This window comes from Ylistrum balloti, unplaced genomic scaffold, assembly GCF_031769215.1.
Source record: "Ylistrum balloti isolate Yb309-2 unplaced genomic scaffold, AGI_CSIRO_Ybal_v1 Utg371210, whole genome shotgun sequence".
Lineage (NCBI taxonomy): Eukaryota > Metazoa > Mollusca > Bivalvia > Pectinida > Pectinidae > Ylistrum > Ylistrum balloti.
Window position 1 is genome coordinate 53,749 of NW_026782657.1, and position 19,103 is coordinate 72,851.

At 38.3% G+C, this 19,103-nt stretch overlaps 2 protein-coding genes, 1 non-coding gene and 1 pseudogene across 3 annotated transcripts; all 4 read left to right on the forward strand.

Annotated features, from left to right (window-relative positions):
• The first annotated feature begins 8,212 nt into the window (after window positions 1-8,212).
• Window positions 8,213-8,386, forward strand: LOC132561459 (U1 spliceosomal RNA; annotated as a pseudogene).
• A 1,009-nt stretch (window positions 8,387-9,395) lies between these two features.
• On the forward strand, window positions 9,396-10,475 carry LOC132561433 (uncharacterized; the record flags this gene model as incomplete). Its single annotated transcript, XM_060226161.1, has 1 exon — window positions 9,396-10,475. A coding segment is annotated over one exon (1,080 nt), but the record flags the coding sequence as incomplete, so codon positions are not given.
• Window positions 10,476-12,416: 1,941 nt separating this feature from the next.
• Window positions 12,417-18,223, forward strand: LOC132561434 (uncharacterized). The gene is made up of 3 exons (XM_060226163.1): window positions 12,417-12,780; window positions 14,693-14,736; window positions 17,231-18,223. The coding sequence occupies exons 1-3, from the start codon at window positions 12,417-12,419 to the stop codon at window positions 18,221-18,223; spliced, it is 1,401 nt and encodes a 466-aa protein (XP_060082146.1).
• LOC132561451 (U1 spliceosomal RNA) lies at window positions 16,067-16,230 on the forward strand. The gene has a single exon (XR_009554700.1). It is a non-coding gene; the product is annotated as a U1 spliceosomal RNA (small nuclear RNA).
• Window positions 18,224-19,103: the final 880 nt, after the last annotated feature.

Sequence of the window (19,103 nt, forward strand, 5' to 3'; positions counted from 1 at the left end):
GTACCAGTAGTGAGACCAACAACAAAGATCCTGTGCCTCATGAATGTTTTAAAAACTAGGAAGAAAGTAGTCAAGCAATGGAAGCGGATGTTATTTGTGAAGGGTTTTTGGAAGCGGAAAGCAAGTATGGTGTCCGCTACATGCGAATGATTGCAGATGGTGACAGTTCTGTTTTCACCCGAATCCAACAAGCTATTCCAGTCTGGGGAAAAGATGTGGAAAAGTTGGAGTGTGCCAACCACTCCTGTAAATGCCTTAGATCTAGCTTGGAGAAGTTGGTATCAGAGAAACCTCACTACAAAGGCAAAGGCAAACTTACGAAACAGATACGTATCCGTCTGGCAACAGCAGTAAGATGCGCTATTCGAATGAGATCTGCCGAAACAAATAAATCGGATGCTACCAAACAGCTTGCAAAGGACATAAGGAATGCCGTTTATCATGTTTTTGGTGACCACAGACAGTGTAGCGATTTTTGGCGAGCCTCACAAGTTGCAGCAACACCAGACTGTGTAAATGATGATGTTGAAGAACAGCCAGATGAATTTTTGAAGGACCAAGAAACATATTGGAAAGACGGTACATCCGAGAAGGATATGGAAGAGTCTAGGGGAGATGTTTCTTATGAAACATCTCTAGATAAAGATATCATACGAGATGTGAGTGTTCTGCTGGATCGATTAGCTAATAAAAGTACACGGTTGATTGGCAACTTTACAACTAATCTTGCAGAAAGTTGGATGGCGATCCGCATGAAATTTGATGGAGGAAACGTGATTAATCGCTGCAAAAGTGGATCCTGGCATTATAGGTGCTATGGTGGTGGACTCCGTAAGAACTTTGGGCCAGCATGGTCACCGATAGTGTTTCAGCGATGTACTTAAAAAAACCTGGTTCCATGTTTACCACGCTGTTTAGACGCCGTTCCCAACATTTATTAAGGAGCCTCAAATCCCAAAACAAAAGTCTCTATCCATTGCAGCCAGCAAAAAAGCCAAGAAGGCTTATGGAAAAGATGTTACTGATGTCGTGGAAGATGTAAGCTCTTCAACACTGCAGGAAAAATGTGATGCCTTCCTGAAAGATTATGTCAACCACTGAAATAAACACTGCGAGAAAATCCAATATCTTACCAAGTCCCAGAGCCTGTGCAATTTATTGAGGGAAGAAAGGCGAATACGATTAACATCAACGTGCTTTGGAGAAATTGTTCACAAACGTGTCAAGGGGCCTGTGGCACCTCTTGTTCATCGGTTGTTATATAATAAATTTCTGGGAAACAGGTACACCAGCTATGGGTTATCACAGGAATCGGCCACTATCAAAGAGTATGTCCAATTTAAAGCTGACCATGGAGACACCGTACATGTGGAAATTTTAGGTCTCACAATCGATCAAGGCCACAAGTACTTAGCTGCCAGTACTGATGGGGTAGTTGTGTATAATGATGGTCGGGAAAAGGGGCTGTTAGAAATCAAGAACCTCCTACAGGAAAACCAAATGACACTTCAAGAGGCAGCCAAGAAAATGCCGGGATTTTGTTTAAACGTTACTGGCAGTGGTTTAAAATTACGTCGAAATCACAAGTTCTATTTCCAATGTCAAGGGCAGATGAATGTTATTGGATTTCCATGGCTGGACTTTGTAGTAAGACGCACCAACCCTAATCAATTACATGTTGAGAGAATAACACGTTATCAGAATCTCTGGTTAAACACAATGGTGCCCAAATTAACAGCATTCTATTTCCATGCATTACTGCCGGAATTAGCAGTACCTCGAAGAGGTTTGAGTCCTGGAATACGAGAACCTGAAAAACCATGGGTAAGACAGTGCATTCGATATTACTGTCGCATGTAATGTTTTTGCATTAGATATGAAACAGGGCTCAGCATATAGTTTCGAATGATTTTGAATAATATCAGAATTTTTGGATTGGGGAAATCATAAATGATACATGTCATGACATTATTCAATAATGTCACACCACTTATTGCTTTAGATGTGTTTTAACATGCCAAAAATGTTATTATAAATGATTTTTCTCAACTTTGTATTGACATAGACATTGTATATCTTAGTGCAAGACACTGACAGCTTTATTACAAAATGTATTATTTTTTTTCAGTTTATACCAACTCCTGTGTCTGTGGTAAAACAGTCTGCTTCCCAAAACACCAGCACCCATTGGAAATAAAAACTACCAGAGAAGCCTTCAGGTTAGTACTATTGCTGTTTACAAGTAGATATATATCATACTAACCACACGAATTACAAAAGTATGGAAAGTACATGATACCTCCGTTACCCCCACCTCCTGCCCCCTGCTCCAAAATTGCTGGTGATCCAACTTATCCAAGCTGTTATGGTCATTAATCATCCTATGAAGTTTGAACCTTACTGAAGTATTTACATGTAAAGTATCGGCTAGTGCTTTCAAGAATTCAAGAAAATGAATAAACTATGCCTTGAAGATTAAATCTGTTAAATGCAAAGTATCAGCTACTATAGTACAGACAGACAGACAGACACACACACTCACAGACAGACAGATCGACAGACACACAGACAGACACACAAACAGACAGACACACAGACAGAAAGACACACAGACAGACACAGACAGAAAGACACACAGAGTGATTACTATAGGGCATCTGCCTCAGCCGCGGCGCCCCAACAAGTTTGCAAGGGGCATTTATATTTTATTTTAAAATTACAGATCTAGACAAACCTCTACCAGGTTGTAGTTCAGACAACCTTGCTCCATCAACAAGACAGAGAAGTCAACGGAGACGACTTGTCAAATTTGTAGGCCGCAAAATTAAGCATGAGTGGTGTGTAGATGAGGAATCGGGAAAGACAGAATGGTACACTGGGATGGTTCTTGATTGTGTAAAAGTATTGTCACTCAGCTTACATCACATTTCTACTTATTAATATATGGTGTAAAAAAAGTTAGCCAAACTGTAAACATCAGTGCACACTTTTATATTTGGATCAACTTCTTGATAAATAGTGGGTTATTTATACCTTCTATTAATTCTACCTTTTTGGAGAAGTGCCTACATATCCAATTGGTTTATTCTAAAATGTGAATAGTATATAAAATAAGTTCCTTAAACTTTTCCAATAATCTTAATGGGGTCAGAGGACATAGAAAAGTCACAGTGACCTACTTTTGGTATATTGCACTGAAATATACAATAATTTTCCAACAGTTGTAACAATGCTCCCCTCCTAGGTGCAAGTCCTGCTGGAAATATTTGCCAGAAGGTGAATTTTTCAGCTTAGTGTGTGAAAGTTGCCAATTGCTTGCCATGGATCCATGGTTTACTCTAGGTATTTATTTTTTTCCACTACCTGGTAACAGTACCACATGCTAATCTAACTGATATATTGTTGACACTGACACCAAATGTAGAAATAAACTACAAACATTTACTATATTTGGTAACTTGACATTCTCACATAAATTTTTCGGGAGATTTTCATATACATGTAACTTTCACAGGGAAAAGATGGTGAAGAGAAAGCTAGTTATGAAATTAAATATGAAGGAGAGACAGACACCTTTGTTGTGGAGAATTTAAGCAAAGATTTTGCCAGTGGTTGTGTGAAATTTATTGATTTGTGAGGTAGGTAACTCCAAATTCAAGGGGAATAACTCTTAACCCCAAAAATTCAACATTATTTTTTTAATTTCATAATAATCTTATATAAAAAAAAATTAAAACAAGGGAAACAATATGTTTCATTCATTTGATAAAAAGATTAGCTATAATTTTCCATAAATTCAATTGGTTTGTTTCAACAATTACAAGAATTTATGTCCTGCATTGGCCCTCCATACATTTCTTTGCTTGTTGACAGGTACTACTTTCAGGAAAAAAACATGGAGACATAAGTGCCATTTTGGATTGGATACTGCTTCACTTTACTGGACTCTAATGTGAAATATGGAGAGAATTGGGACTTTTGCAAAGTAATTGTACATTCTTGGATGGTTACACAAATTATTGACACTATATTTTGGAATGTTTGTGATTTGAGGAAGGCTGTGCGTGCGTTCTACTGTGGACATAGGAAAAGTAAGTTATTAAGTTATTAATAATTTTAAAAGTCAGAATTTGTTGTATATAGGTTTTACAACTCACTTTTTAACCTCTTTGTATGTGTTTTACTCCTGTATTTTGTGGTAATTCTGTGTTTTCATGAATTTCTGCATAGCCTTCAAATATGGCGGATTGTCCCAAGCAATAGTCCTTAAGCTGAAATTTCGCCGGCATACGCTTAGCCAATCTATTCGAGGCGCGTGTATAGTCACTCTCGTGCACTCGATAACTTACCTGTGTTCCCGTTCGTTGATCACACTTTCACTGTAGTCTGCTATGTTTTGAATGGTTTTGTTTTTATACTCACCTTTCCTCCCTCGGTTCTGAAGACCGATCGTGTGCGGGTGCGTGTTTACCTACCTGTTTGTTATATTTCCTTACCGCATAGATTTCTTATTACTGGTGTTTTGTAGAGATTCTATATACCTGAAAATATATTATAATGATAGAGAATAATACAACAATTAATATAATTACATGGAATTGTAATGGGTTTTTATCCAAGTCTAAGCAATATGAGCTGAGTGATTTTGTACACAATCATAATGTACATGTTGTATTGTTGCAAGAAAGTCATGTCTCTAACTTGTTTGTCGGCAAAAACATTGAAAGTTTTCTGAAATGTAAAGCAATATGGAATTTCGGTTCATATAATAGTAAGGGCACAGCTGTTTTGTTTTTCATAGATGTACAACTGCAAAAGTTTGATCTTGATAGAGAAGGACGGACCATGTTTGTTGATTTTAAATATTATGATAGCGAGTTCAGAATTATTAATGTATACTCCCCAAATGTTGATGAGGAGCGTCGGGCATTTTTTGATAATATTATACATCATTTTACCTGTAGAAGGCCCATCATTTTTGCAGGCGATTTTAATTGTATTGAAAACATTTCCCTTGATAAGATAGGTGGTAATCCCAGTTGTGGTCTTCCTGGTAGTGTTTCAATAAAAAATCTGTTTAATGATTTTAAGTTATTTGAGACATTTAGATCACTTTTTCCGAATGTCATTTCTACTACTTGGCATGGTAATGGTGTTTCATGCCGCTTAGATCGATTTTATATTTCATGTATATTGAAAGAGCATTTATTAGAGAATAGAATTTTTCCGTCTGGTAGTTCCGACCATGATTTTGTTCTTCTAAAAATTAAACTATTTTCTGAGGATAAGTTTGGACCCTTTTACTGGAAACTTAATAATAGTATTTTGAGCGATAGAGCCTTTCAGATTGCTTTTAAAGATTTCTGGCTTGATCTAACTGACAATAAGCCTGTGTCTTTAGATCATTGGGATAATTGTAAATCTGTTATCAAATATTTCATTATTGGATATTGTAAACGTAAAGCTAAAGTTAAACGTTCTGTTGTCAGATCTTTACAAGAAAAATATAATAAGTTGTATAATTTAGAAAAAAAGTCACCTGGACACTTTATTGACCAAGTTCAGTCTATTAAGAGACAACTACTTGATTTTCATACTGATAGTTTCAGGGGGTCTATGATTAGGTCTAGAGCTAATTGTTTAGACTTTTCTGAAAAGCCTTCACGTTATTTCTTTAAAATGGAGTGTGATAAGGGTAAGAAGAAATTCATAGAGAAAATCGACTTACCTGATTCCTCCTGTGTTACTAATTCCTGTGACATTTTAGCGGCCTTTCGAGATTTTTATACCAAACCTTTTTCCGAGGAAGATATCGATTTTGAGTTGGCTGACTCTTTTTGTGATAACCTTCCCAAACTTAACGAACTTGAAATGTCAATGTGTGAAGGCCCTATAGGGAAGGAGGAAATATTAGCTGCTATCAAGCATATGAAGAACAATAAGTCCCCTGGTAGTGATGGTCTCACTAAAGAATTCTATCTTACTTTTTTTGATTTATTAGGAGATCATCTTGTCACATTATACAATGACATTTTTCAGAAGGGTGAGCTATGTGACACCCAGAAAACGTCTTTTATATCGTTATTATGTAAAGATCCAAGTAATTCTACTAGTATGAAAAACTGGAGGCCCATTTCTCTCCTGAATATTGATTATAAAATTCTTTCCAAGGTTATTACCAACAGGTTAAGTAAGGTTATTGATAAACTTGTTGGGGTTGACCAAACTTGCGCGATAAAAGATAGATCTATTTTTGAAAACTGTCATCTTCTTCGTAATATTGTTGATTACGTTAATCAAAAAGACTTGAAGTGTGCTTTTATATCTCTTGACCAAGAGAAAGCTTTTGATAGAGTAAATTATACATTTTTATTTAAGGTACTTGAAGCTTACAATTTCGGTCCTGATTTTGCTAAATGGGTAAGTATCTTATACAAAAATGTCTGTTCGTCCGTTATTGTTAACGGGTTTATATCTGACCCCTTTCCTATCACTCGTGGTGTACGGCAAGGCTGTAGTTTATCTCCTCTTTTATATGTTTTGGTCTTGGAGCCCTTTGCGAAAAAAGTCCGTGACGATCCTGAAATAACTGGTGTAAAACTTCCGGGTTCCTCTCAGTCAGCTAAAATTTCCCTCTATGCAGATGATAGTACTGGTATTTGCTGTTCCGATTCCTCTATTTCAAAATTATTTCATTGGTGTAATCTGTATGGCAAAGCGTCAGGTGCTAAATTGAATAAACAGAAAACTAAGGGTATTTGGCTTGGGAAATGGAAATCACGTTCAGATAACCCTTTCGGCATTAGTTGGGTTGAAAAACATAAGATTTGTGGGGTTTTAATTGGCAATAACATTACTCCTGACGATATTTGGCAGCCAGTTTTTCGGAAATTTTCAAGGACCTTGGATTTATGGAAAATGCGAAATTTATCTTTAATACAAAAGTCCATAGTTATAAAGGTCCTTGCTTGCAGCAAACTTTGGTATATTGGTACTACCGTCATAATGTCAAGGCATTATTTAGATCTTTTACAGAGAACTTTGTTTAGATTTTTATGGAATTCCAAGTCGGAGCCACTTGCGCGCTCCGTAGCCTATGCCTCTACTACTAGTGGTGGACTTGGTATTGTTAACATTAAAAGTAAATTTCAAGCCATTTATCTAAAACATTGTCAGGATTTTGTTTTCAAACATACCGAGGCCAAGTGGAAGTATTTTACCAAGTACTGGCTCTCATTACATTTTCGAGAATATTTTTCACCTGTTGACAACAGTATTCCACATAGTGAGTGGTGTCCTACATTTTATTCTTATATTTATGGAATTTTTCAGAAATATAGAAAAGACTTTCCCAAGTCCAATTTTGAGTCTGGGACAACCAAAGAGTTGTACGTTACGTTATTAGCTGGTATTACTAAGCCACCAAGAGTTGTGAAGATTTTTCCAACTGTTGATTTTAAAATTGTTTTTCGCAATATTTCAAACAAGTTTTTAGATACTCGCTCACGTGATGTTGTCTTTAAGACAGTACACGAGATTTTACCTGTGAATTTTCGAATGTATAAATATGGTGTTGAATCCTGTAAATTTTGTACTTTTTGTACTGGTTTTGAAACAATTTCACATTTATTCTTTGAGTGTTCATTTATTCAGCCGTTAGTATCCTTGGTAAATTCTTGGATACACCAGATCTCAGAGAACAAGATCCCAACTGATTCGGCACTTTGGCATTTTCATTCACCAGTATGTCTAACTCTAAAAGTAAAGTCTCTTGTCCTTTTTCTAGTGGCAGAATCCCTATCGTCCATTTGGCATATACGTTGTGTTAAAAAATATGACAAAAAGTCTCCTTCTTCTGATTCGCTCGTCTGTCACTTTCTCAGCAATGTTATTCTTCGCATTAAGTCTGATTTTACTCGCTTTTCCAGAAACACTTTCTCTGAGTATTGGTGTACTACTGATATTTTCTGTACCTTGCGGGATGACGACCTAAACATCAATCTCCCGTTATAATCAAGAAACATGCTGTGACTTATATCAATTAATACCGATAATAGTCATTATTTTTAACATATTAATTATGTTAACTATCGTGTAACCAGGTAACTTCGTTTACATATCTTGTCCATCTTAGGATGTAAGGATAATGGCACTTTACCGGGGCTACCGGTTGTACATCAGTCGCTGGCGTCATTGGGGTCTGTCTCGTGACGTTTTTACCTGTATATATGTTAATAAACTTTTTATGAAACTTAAAAAAAGGTTCCCCCAGGTCGAGGCCCTTCCATTGCACTCCGGTCGGGCTGAACCCTGCGATAATCCCAAATGCGGATTACTCGGGTACGCTATTTTTTAGTGTGGGGGTCTGCGTTCGCGCTAACCCTCGTCCATAAACAAGCAATAATACAAATACACTACACGTGGCGTTCGTCACAAGCCTGTACTAATATCACCACTTAAGTGCACAAACACTGCATTCTGCAGCAAATTATACCACTTGCAAACAGCATATCGACGGCCAAATAACTAGTGTTTTCTAACTGCAGACCACCTTGCATTGCAAATCATATATGTATATTACATTGCATTTCAATTGTCATCAGGATCACTTGCTACAAATAAGAAATGTTCAAACAGCTTTTCAGAGGTGGATTGTGGTAATGCAAATGAAATGTGAAATATTTCGAACAACTCATCTCAAGTGCAGCTCAGACAACTTCCTCAGAAGATCGCAATTGTTCTAAGAATCATAGAATGGCAACGCCTTCATCGCCAAATAAGAGGACCCAGGGAGTACACAGATTTTCATGAAATATATCTGAATGAACGGCCCGACCAAGTAGACTCCAGGATTACAAAGCATTCAGTGGAATATTTCGGTATGAAAGATCAAACAAGCAAGCATAGCAGTAATGGTAGGAGAGAAAAGGGCATCTAAGCAAAATCAGTCGATACAATTGATGTAATCTTTGCATCGTATCAAACTCGTGAATAGTGTTGTATTATTCGCTTAATAACAGAAGAAATCTGCAGGATCTTGGCTCCGTGGACATGTATAGTTTTAACATATTTCAGTATGTGTGGGCCGATGTGCAGAGATATGAAATGTCTCAAGTGCACAATGCATGACACTGATTGATCTCCCCTGTCAAGATTAATTAATATGTTGATGAACACAAATGGCATCATCTTGGATTAGGTTATGGTTCTTGTTTTAATTCGACATTATCTGCAAATTTGTTGGCAACATAACGGATGTATTATTGATGAAATGCGAGATGAAACATTGTAAATAGTAAACTGTTATTCACAAAAGTATGATAATTTTGCGAAACCCCGACTTCGTCAGCTTAGATGAAGTTCTTATACTGTATCAGTAACGAAACAACTCATACTTACCTGGTACAGGGGATACCGCTATCATGGCCACCACTGCTACAAGTATGGATCATATCGATATCGATATTTTGAAGAAGTCTGTCAGGTTGTTCGTCACCGGTCCAAGGAAACACACTGTTACACGTTTTGAAGTCTTGAAGCGATTACTGAATGGTGGACTTCCCGGGGAGGAGATTGTGTCCGTGTTCAGGTGCGAAGCTCCAAACACCTGGTTTGTTACTTTGCAATCCGAGGCAGTGGTCGACAGTATTGTAGAGAAAGGTACTATGAAGGACACTTATTTCGCACTTACACCGGAGCGATGCGACCAACGCCGGATATCTTTGCGTGTAATGTGGCTCCCGTCTTGGATATTAGATGACGCCATAGCGGACCATTTCGATAGCTACTATGGAAAGGTCATTAACATAGCTAGAGAAAAGACTTCCATAGGGAAAGTCACTTTGGAGACGGGGACAAGAATCGTCACGTTATTGATAAAGGAAGGCGACCAGGACAGGATACCTTATCGCGACAGACTGTTCGGTAAGGTGGCCCTGATTACCGTTCCAGGCAGACCTCCCATTTGCCTGCGCTGCCAGCAGGTCGGACACGTGAGGTCTCAGTGTCCCGGGAAACCCGAGCCTACGACTCGGGCTACCTACGCTAAGGTAGCCCAGTCTTCATCTCAGTCCATCCCGGGTATGGGCCCTACGCCACTTCGAGAGGAGTCAGAGGCAACACAGCTAAACAGTTCTACCGTGAGCCCCTCGTCCGGAGGGAGCGGTCCCGCTACGAGCCCCTCGTCCGGAGGGAGTAGCCTTACCGAGAGTCCCTCTTCCGAAAGGAATAGTACTGCCGCGTGCCCCTCGTCCGGAAGTAGCGATAACCCAACATCCCTACCGACAAAGCGCCCGGGCCCCGTCATAGATGATGCCGGATTCCAAAGGGTTACAAAGAAGGGGAAACATTCATCAATATCCCCGGGCATCCTGTCAAATGGCGACCTAGTACCTGGACAGAGATGTATCGACGACCGGAGTGATTCCGACATGTCGGATGAGGATCACCTGGTTATTGACGAGGAGTCTGGGTAAATATCGGTTTTACTATTTTCTCGGTTAACGGTTTTGGACTTTCTTTATCGGACTATGGCGGCGGCATTGTATTCCATATTTGACCTCAGCTTGTCCCTGGACTATTGTTATCATTTCACCTACAAGGTGTTTACAGTAACTGTATGTTTGATTTGGTTTCATTATTTAACTGATGTTATCATTCAATGTTATACTTATATTGATATGCATTGTCAGCTTATCGTCCAGTTGTATTTTTACCTGTACTATATAATTGCTAGCATACAACAACGCGTGTTTTTACCTGTAAGAGCTTTGTTAGCTTTCTCAGCTACGCAGAGGTCTTTACCAGTAGAAAGTACTTATGTATTGTCGGCTTTACGTATTAATACAGCATTTTCATTTTATATATCAATATATATTTACCAATACTGCCTAACGTCCACTACTTTGATTTTAATTGCTTGCGAATCTTACCAATGTTGTCACATTACATTCGCATTTGTTCTTCATAATTATTATTATTATTGTTATTATTATTATATTGTTGTTAAGCTGACTTTTCACAGGCATACGCTCAGCCAATCCTTTTGGGGCGCGTGTATCGAGAGTCGCACTCGTGCACTCGATAACTTACCTGTGTTGCGGTTCATTGATCACGCTTATACAGTTGTCTGCTGTGTTTTGAATGTGTTTACTTTATACTCACCTTCCTCTCCTGGCTGCAGACCGATCGTGCGCGAGTGTGCTTTTACTTACCTGTTAACTTTCTCTCCTTCCACTTAACTTTTTCTTCTGCTTGTATCTTGTATAGATTATACCTACCAAAAATAAATTATAATGATGGAGAATAATACAACAATCAATATAATTACATGGAATTGTAACGGGTTTTTATCCAAGTCTAAGCAATATGAGCTGAATGATTTTGTACATAATCATAATGTACATGTTGTATTGTTACAAGAAACTCATGTTTCTAACTTGTTTGTCGGTAAAAAGATTGAAAGTTTTTTGAAATGTAAAGCAATATGGAATTTCGGTTCATATAATAGTAAGGGCACAGCTGTTTTGTTTTTTATAGATGTAAAACTACAAAAGTTTGATCTTGATAGAGAAGGACGGACCATGTTTGTTGATTTTAAATATTATGATAGCGAGTTCAGAATTATTAATGTATACGCCCCAAATGTTGATGAGGAGCGTCGGGCATTTTTTGATAATATTATACATCATTTTACCTGTAGAAGGCCCATCATTTTTGCTGGTGATTTTAATTGTATTGAAAACAATTCCCTTGATAAGATTGGTGGTAATCCCAGTCGTGGTCTTCCTGGTAGTGTTTCAATAAAAAATCTATGTAATGATTTTAAGTTATTTGAGACATTTAGATCACTTTTTCCGAATGTCATTTCTACTACTTGGCATGGTAATGGTGTTTCATGCCGCTTAGATCGATTTTATATTTCATGTATATTGAAAGAGCATTTATTAGAGAATAGAATTTTTCCGTCTGGTAGTTCCGACCATGATTTTGTTCTTCTAAAAATTAAACTATTTTCTGAGGATAAGTTTGGACCCTTTTACTGGAAACTTAATAATAGTATTTTGAGCGATAGAGCCTTTCAGATTGCTTTTAAAGATTTCTGGCTTGATCTAACTGACAATAAGCCTGTGTCTTTAGATCATTGGGATAATTGTAAATCTGTTATCAAATATTTCATTATTGGATATTGTAAACGTAAAGCTAAAGTTAAACGTTCTGTTGTCAGATCTTTACAAGAAAAATATAATAAGTTGTATAATTTAGAAAAAAAGTCACCTGGACACTTTATTGACCAAGTTCAGTCTATTAAGAGACAACTACTTGATTTTCATACTGATAGTTTCAGGGGGTCTATGATTAGGTCTAGAGCTAATTGTTTAGACTTTTCTGAAAAGCCTTCACGTTATTTCTTTAAAATGGAGTGTGATAAGGGTAAGAAGAAATTCATAGAGAAAATCGACTTACCTGATTCCTCCTGTGTTACTAATTCCAGTGACATTTTAGCGGCCTTTCGAGATTTTTATATCAAACTTTTTTCCGAGGAAGATATCGATTTTGAGTTGGCTGACTCTTTTTGTGATAACCTTCCCAAACTTAACGAACTTGAAATGTCAATGTGTGAAGGCCCTATAGGGAAGGAGGAAATATTAGCTGCTATCAAGCATATGAAGAACAATAAGTCCCCTGGTAGTGATGGTCTCACTAAAGAATTCTATCTTACTTTTTTTGATTTATTAGGAGATCATCTTGTCACATTATACAATGACATTTTTCAGAAGGGTGAGCTATGTGACACCCAGAAAACGTCTTTTATATCGTTATTATGTAAAGATCCAAGTAATTCTGATAGTATGAAAAACTGGAGGCCCATTTCTCTCCTGAATATTGATTATAAAATTCTTTCCAAGGTTATTACCAACAGGTTAAGTAAGGTTATTGATAAACTTGTTGGGGTTGACCAAACTTGCGCGATAAAAGATAGATCTATTTTTGAAAACTGTCTTGACCAAGAGAAAGCTTTTGATAGAGTAAATTATACATTTTTATTTAAGGTACTTGAAGCTTACAATTTCGGTCCTGATTTTGCTAAATGGGTAAGTATCTTATACAAAAATGTCTGTTCGTCCGTTATTGTTAACGGGTTTATATCTGACCCCTTTCCTATCACTCGTGGTGTACGGCAAGGCTGTAGTTTATCTCCTCTTTTATATGTTTTGGTCTTGGAGCCCTTTGCGAAAAAAGTCCGTGACGATCATGAAATAACTGGTGTAAAACTTCCGGGTTCCTCTCAGTCAGCTAAAATTTCCCTCTATGCAGATGATAGTACTGGTATTTGCTGTTCCGATTCCTCTATTTCAAAATTATTTCATTGGTGTAATCTGTATGGCAAAGCGTCAGGTGCTAAATTGAATAAACAGAAAACTAAGGGTATTTGGCTTGGGAAATGGAAATCACGTTCAGATAACCCTTTCGGCATTAGTTGGGTTGAAAAACATAAGATTTGTGGGGTTTTAATTGGCAATAACATTACTCCTGACGATATTTGGCAGCCAGTTTTTCGGAAATTTTCAAGGACCTTGGAATTATGGAAAATGCGAAATTTATCTTTAACACAAAAGTCCATAGTTATAAAGGTCCTTGCTTGCAGCAGACTTTGGTATATTGGTACTACCGTCATAATGCCAAGGCATTATTTAGATCTTTTACAGAGAACTTTGTTTAGATTTTTATGGAATTCCAAGTCGGAGCCACTTGCGCGCTCCGTAGCCTATGCCTCTACTACTAGTGGTGGACTTGGTATTGTTAACATTAAAAGTAAATTTCAAGCCATTTATCTAAAACATTGTCAGGATTTTGTTTTCAAACATACCGAGGCCAAGTGGAGGTATTTTACCAAGTACTGGCTCTCATTACATTTTCGAGAATATTTTTCACCTGTTGACAACAGTATTCCACATAGTGAGTGGTGTCCTACATTTTATTCTTATATTTATGGAATTTTTCAGAAATATAGGAAAGACTTTCCCAAGTCTAATTTTGAGTCTGGGACAACCAAAGAGTTGTACGTTACGTTATTAGCTGGTATTACTAAGCCACCAAGAGTTGTGAAGATTTTTCCAACTGTTGATTTTAAAATTGTTTTTCGCAATATTTCAAACAAGTTTTTAGATACTCGCTCACGTGATGTTGTCTTTAAGATAGTACACGAGATTTTACCTGTGAATTTTCGAATGTATAAATATGGTGTTGAATCCTGTAAATTTTGTACTTTTTGTACTGGTTTTGAAACAATTTCACATTTATTCTTTGAGTGTTCATTTATTCAGCCGTTAGTATCCTTGGTAAATTCTTGGATACACCAGATCTCAGAGAACAAGATCCCAACTGATTCGGCACTTTGGCATTTTCATTCACCAGTATGTCTAACTCTGAAAGTAAAGTCTCTTGTCCTTTTTCTAGTGGCAGAATCCCTATCGTCCATTTGGCATATACGTTGTGTTAAAAAATATGACAAAAAGTCTCCTTCTTCTGATTCTCTCGTCTGTCACTTTCTCAGCAATGTTATTCTTCGCATTAAGTCTGATTTTACTCGCTTTTCCAGAAACACTTTCTCTGAGTATTGGTGTACTACTGATATTTTCTGTACCTTGCGGGATGACGACCTAAACATCAATCTCCCGTTATAATCAAGAAACATGCTGTGACTTATATCAATTAATACCGATAATAGTCATTATTTTTAACATATTAATTATGTTAACTATCGTGTAACCAGGTAACTTCGTTTACATATCTTGTCCATCTTAGGATGTAAGGATAATGGCACTTTACCGGGGCTACCGGTTGTACATCAGTCGCTGGCGTCATTGGGGTCTGTCTCGTGACGTTTTTACCTGTATATATGTTAATAAACGTTTTATGAAACTTAAAAAAAAGGTTCCCCCAGGTCGAGGCCCTTCCATTGCACTCCGGTCGGGCTGAACCCTGCGATAATCCCAAATGCAGATTACTCGGGTACGCTATTTTTTAGTGTGGGGGTCTGCGTTCGCGCTAACCCTCGTCCATAAACAAGCAATAATACAAATACACTACACGTGGCGTTCGTCACAAGCCTGTACTAATATCACCACTTAAGTGCACAAACACTGCATTCTGCAGCAAATTATACCACTTGCAAACAGCATATCGACGGCCAAATAACTAGTGTTTTCTAACTGCAGACCACCTTGCATTGCAAATCATATTTGTATATTACATTGCATTTCAATTGTCATCAGGATCACTTGCTACAAATAAGAAATGTTCAAACAGCTTTTCAGAGGTGGATTGTGGTAATGCAAATGAAATGTGAAATATTTCGAACAACTCATCTCAAGTGCAGCTCAGACAACTTCCTCAGAAGATCGCAATTGTTCTAAGAATCATAGGATGGCAACGCCTTCATCGCCAAATAAGAGGACACAGGGAGTACACAGGTTTTCATGAAATATATCTGAATGAACGGCCCGACCAAGTAGACTCCAGGATTACAAAGCATTCAGTGGAATATTTCGGTATGAAAGATCAAACAAGCAAGCATAGCAGTAACGGTAGGAGGGAAAAGGGCATCTAAGCAAAATCAGTCGATACAATTGATGTAATCTTTGGATCGTTTAAAACTCGTGAATAGTGTTGTATTATTCGCTTAATAACAGAAGAAATCTGCAGGATCTTGTCTCCGTGGACATGTATAGTTTTAACATATTTCAGTATGTGTGGGCCGATGTGCAGAGATATGAAATGTCTCAAGTGCACAATGCATGACACTGATTGATCTCCCCTGTCAAGATTAATTAATATGTTGATGAACACAAATGGCATCATCTTGGATTAGGTTATGGTTCTTGCTTTAATTCGACATTATCTGCAAATTTGTTGGCAACATAACGGATGTATTATTGATGAAATGCGAGATGAAACATTGTAAATAGTAAATTGTTATTCACAAAAGTATGATAATTTTGCGTAACCCCGACTTCGTCAGCTTAGATGAAGTTCTTATACTGTATCAGTAACGAAACAACTCATACTTACCTGGTACAGGGGATACCGTGATTAGCAAGGCGGTTCCCCCAGGTCGAGGCCCTTCCATTGCACTCCGGTCGGGCTGAACCCTGCGATAATCCCAAATGCGGATTACTCGGGTACGCTATTTTTTAGTGTGGGGGTCTGCGTTCGCGCTAACCCTCGTCCATAAACAAGCAATAATACAAATACACTACACGTGGCGTTCGTCACAAGCCTGTACTAATATCACCACTTAAGTGCACAAACACTGCATTCTGCAGCAAATTATACCACTTGCAAACAGCATATCGACGGCCAAATAACTAGTGTTTTCTAACTGCAGACCACCTTGCATTGCAAATCATATTTGTATATTACATTGCATTTCAATTGTCATCAGGATCACTTGCTACAAATAAGAAATGTTCAAACAGCTTTTCAGAGGTGGATTGTGGTAATGCAAATGAAATGTGAAATATTTCGAACTTATCTCAAGTGCAGCTCAGACAACTTCCTCAGAAGATCGCAATTGTTCTAAGAATCATAGGATGGCAACGCCTTCATCGCCAAATAAGAGGACACAGGGAGTACACAGGTTTTCATGAAATATATCTGAATGAACGGCCCGACCAAGTAGACTCCAGGATTACAAAGCATTCAGTGGAATATTTCGGTATGAAAGATCAAACAAGCAAGCATAGCAGTAACGGTAGGAGGGAAAAGGGCATCTAAGCAAAATCAGTCGATACAATTGATGTAATCTTTGGATCGTTTAAAACTCGTGAATAGTGTTGTATTATTCGCTTAATAACAGAAGAAATCTGCAGGATCTTGTCTCCGTGGACATGTATAGTTTTAACATATTTCAGTATGTGTGGGCCGATGTGCAGAGATATGAAATGTCTCAAGTGCACAATGCATGACACTGATTGATCTCCCCTGTCAAGATTAATTAATATGTTGATGAACACAAATGGCATCATCTTGGATTAGGTTATGGTTCTTGCTTTAATTCGACATTATCTGCAAATTTGTTGGCAACATAACGGATGTATTATTGATGAAATGCGAGATGAAACATTGTAAATAGTAAATTGTTATTCACAAAAGTATGATAATTTTGCGTAACCCCGACTTCGTCAGCTTAGATGAAGTTCTTATACTGTATCAGTAACGAAACAACTCATACTTACCTGGTACAGGGGCTACCGACAGTATGGATGCCGCTAACGCCAGTATGACGCATATTGACCTTGAAGTTTTGCAACGCTCCGTAAGAATGGTTGTTTCCGGATCCAGGAAACACTCCGTCACTAGATTTGAAGTTGTGAAATCACTTCTGTCTTCAGGTTTTGCTGGCGAAAACATCGTTTCAGTTTTCAGGTGCGAGGCACCGAATACTTGGTTCGTCACGGTTACGTCCCGGGAAGTGGTTGACAACATCGTAGAAAATGGTCAAATGAAAGAGACGTATTTCACACTATCTCCAGAACGGTGTGACCAACGCCGCCTCTCAATTCGAGTACAATGGCTGCCAACCTGGATAGAAGACGAAGCTATTGCCGAGGATTTTAATGAATTGTACGGGAAGGTCATACGTATAGGTAGAGAGACAACTACCATAGGAGGTGTCACTCTAGAGACAGGTACCAGAGAAATCATACTGATGATTAGGGAGGGAGATCAAGACAGGATCCCGTATAGAGCTCGACTCTTTGGCAAAGTGGCGCTGATTATGGTTCCTGGAAGACCACCTATTTGTTTAAGGTGCCAACAGATCGGCCATGTTAGGTCACAGTGCCCTGGAAGACCAGAGCCAACGACTAGGGCTACATACGCCAACAAAGCGCAGGCTACAAGCCAGTCCGCGGTTGAAATCCCCCCAACAGGAACTGTGGCACAGCAGGAGGAGTCGGAACCGGCTATCAGCAAGGACGAGACTGCGAGCCCCTCGTCCGGAGGGAGTAGTATGGACACTTTTTCTGCAAAACGCCCGGGGCCCGTCATCGACGAGGACGGCTTTCAGAGGGTAACGAAGAAAGGAAAGCATTCGGCCTCATCTCCGGCATTTCTCTCTAATGGGGACTTAGTTCCTGGACAGAGGTGTTCAGAAGATCGGAGCGATTCAGATATGTCCGAAGACGATCATCTCGTTATTGACGAGGGTACTCTTTAGGTATGTGTGTAGTTTTCTTTGTCAACAGACTTGGACTGAATTATATCGGACAATGGCGGCGGTGTTGCGATGGATACTTGACCTTGGCGTGTCCCTGGACTTTAGCGATCATCTCACCCAGAAGGTGTTCACTGTAAGTGAAATTATAGTTTCGTTTCATTATACAATGTATGTTTTCATTCATTGTCATTGTTGTGTTGTTATCTATAATCCTCTATTTGTTCAGTATAAGTTTTGTTTAGCTTCTTTCAATAAGCCACTTTCACCTGTTACCTCACTATATGAAATATTCTGTATACGTTTTACCTCAGTACTATGCACGCATTGTCAACTTTTTGTCGGCTTTTATTCCTATCTATATTATAAAATCAATAGTACACAACAACACGGGTTTTTACCTGTGAAAACTTTGTCAGCTTTCTCTCTTGCGTCGTTTTTTTTGCCATCAGAAAATTGTTACGAATTGTCAGCTTTACGTATTATTACAGCTTCTTTATTTTGTGGCTTCTTACATTCTTACCACTGCTGCCTAATGTCTTCTATACTGAGTTCAATTACTAGCGAATCCTACCCTTTCTGTCACCTAATATTTGTATTTGTTCTTCATATTTATTATTATTATCATTACTATGTTGGTGCGTTTAAGCTGGAATTTCGCCGGCATACGCTTAGGCAATCTATTCGAGGCGCGTGTATAGAGAGTCACTCTCGTGCACTCGTTAACTTACCTGTGTTCCGGTTCGTTGATCACACTTTCACTGTAGTCTGCTATGTTTTGAATGGTTTTGTTTTTATACTCACCTTTCCTCCCTCGGTTCTGAAGACCGATCGTGTGCGGGTGCGTGTTTCCCTTCCTGTTTGTTATATTTCCTTACCGCAT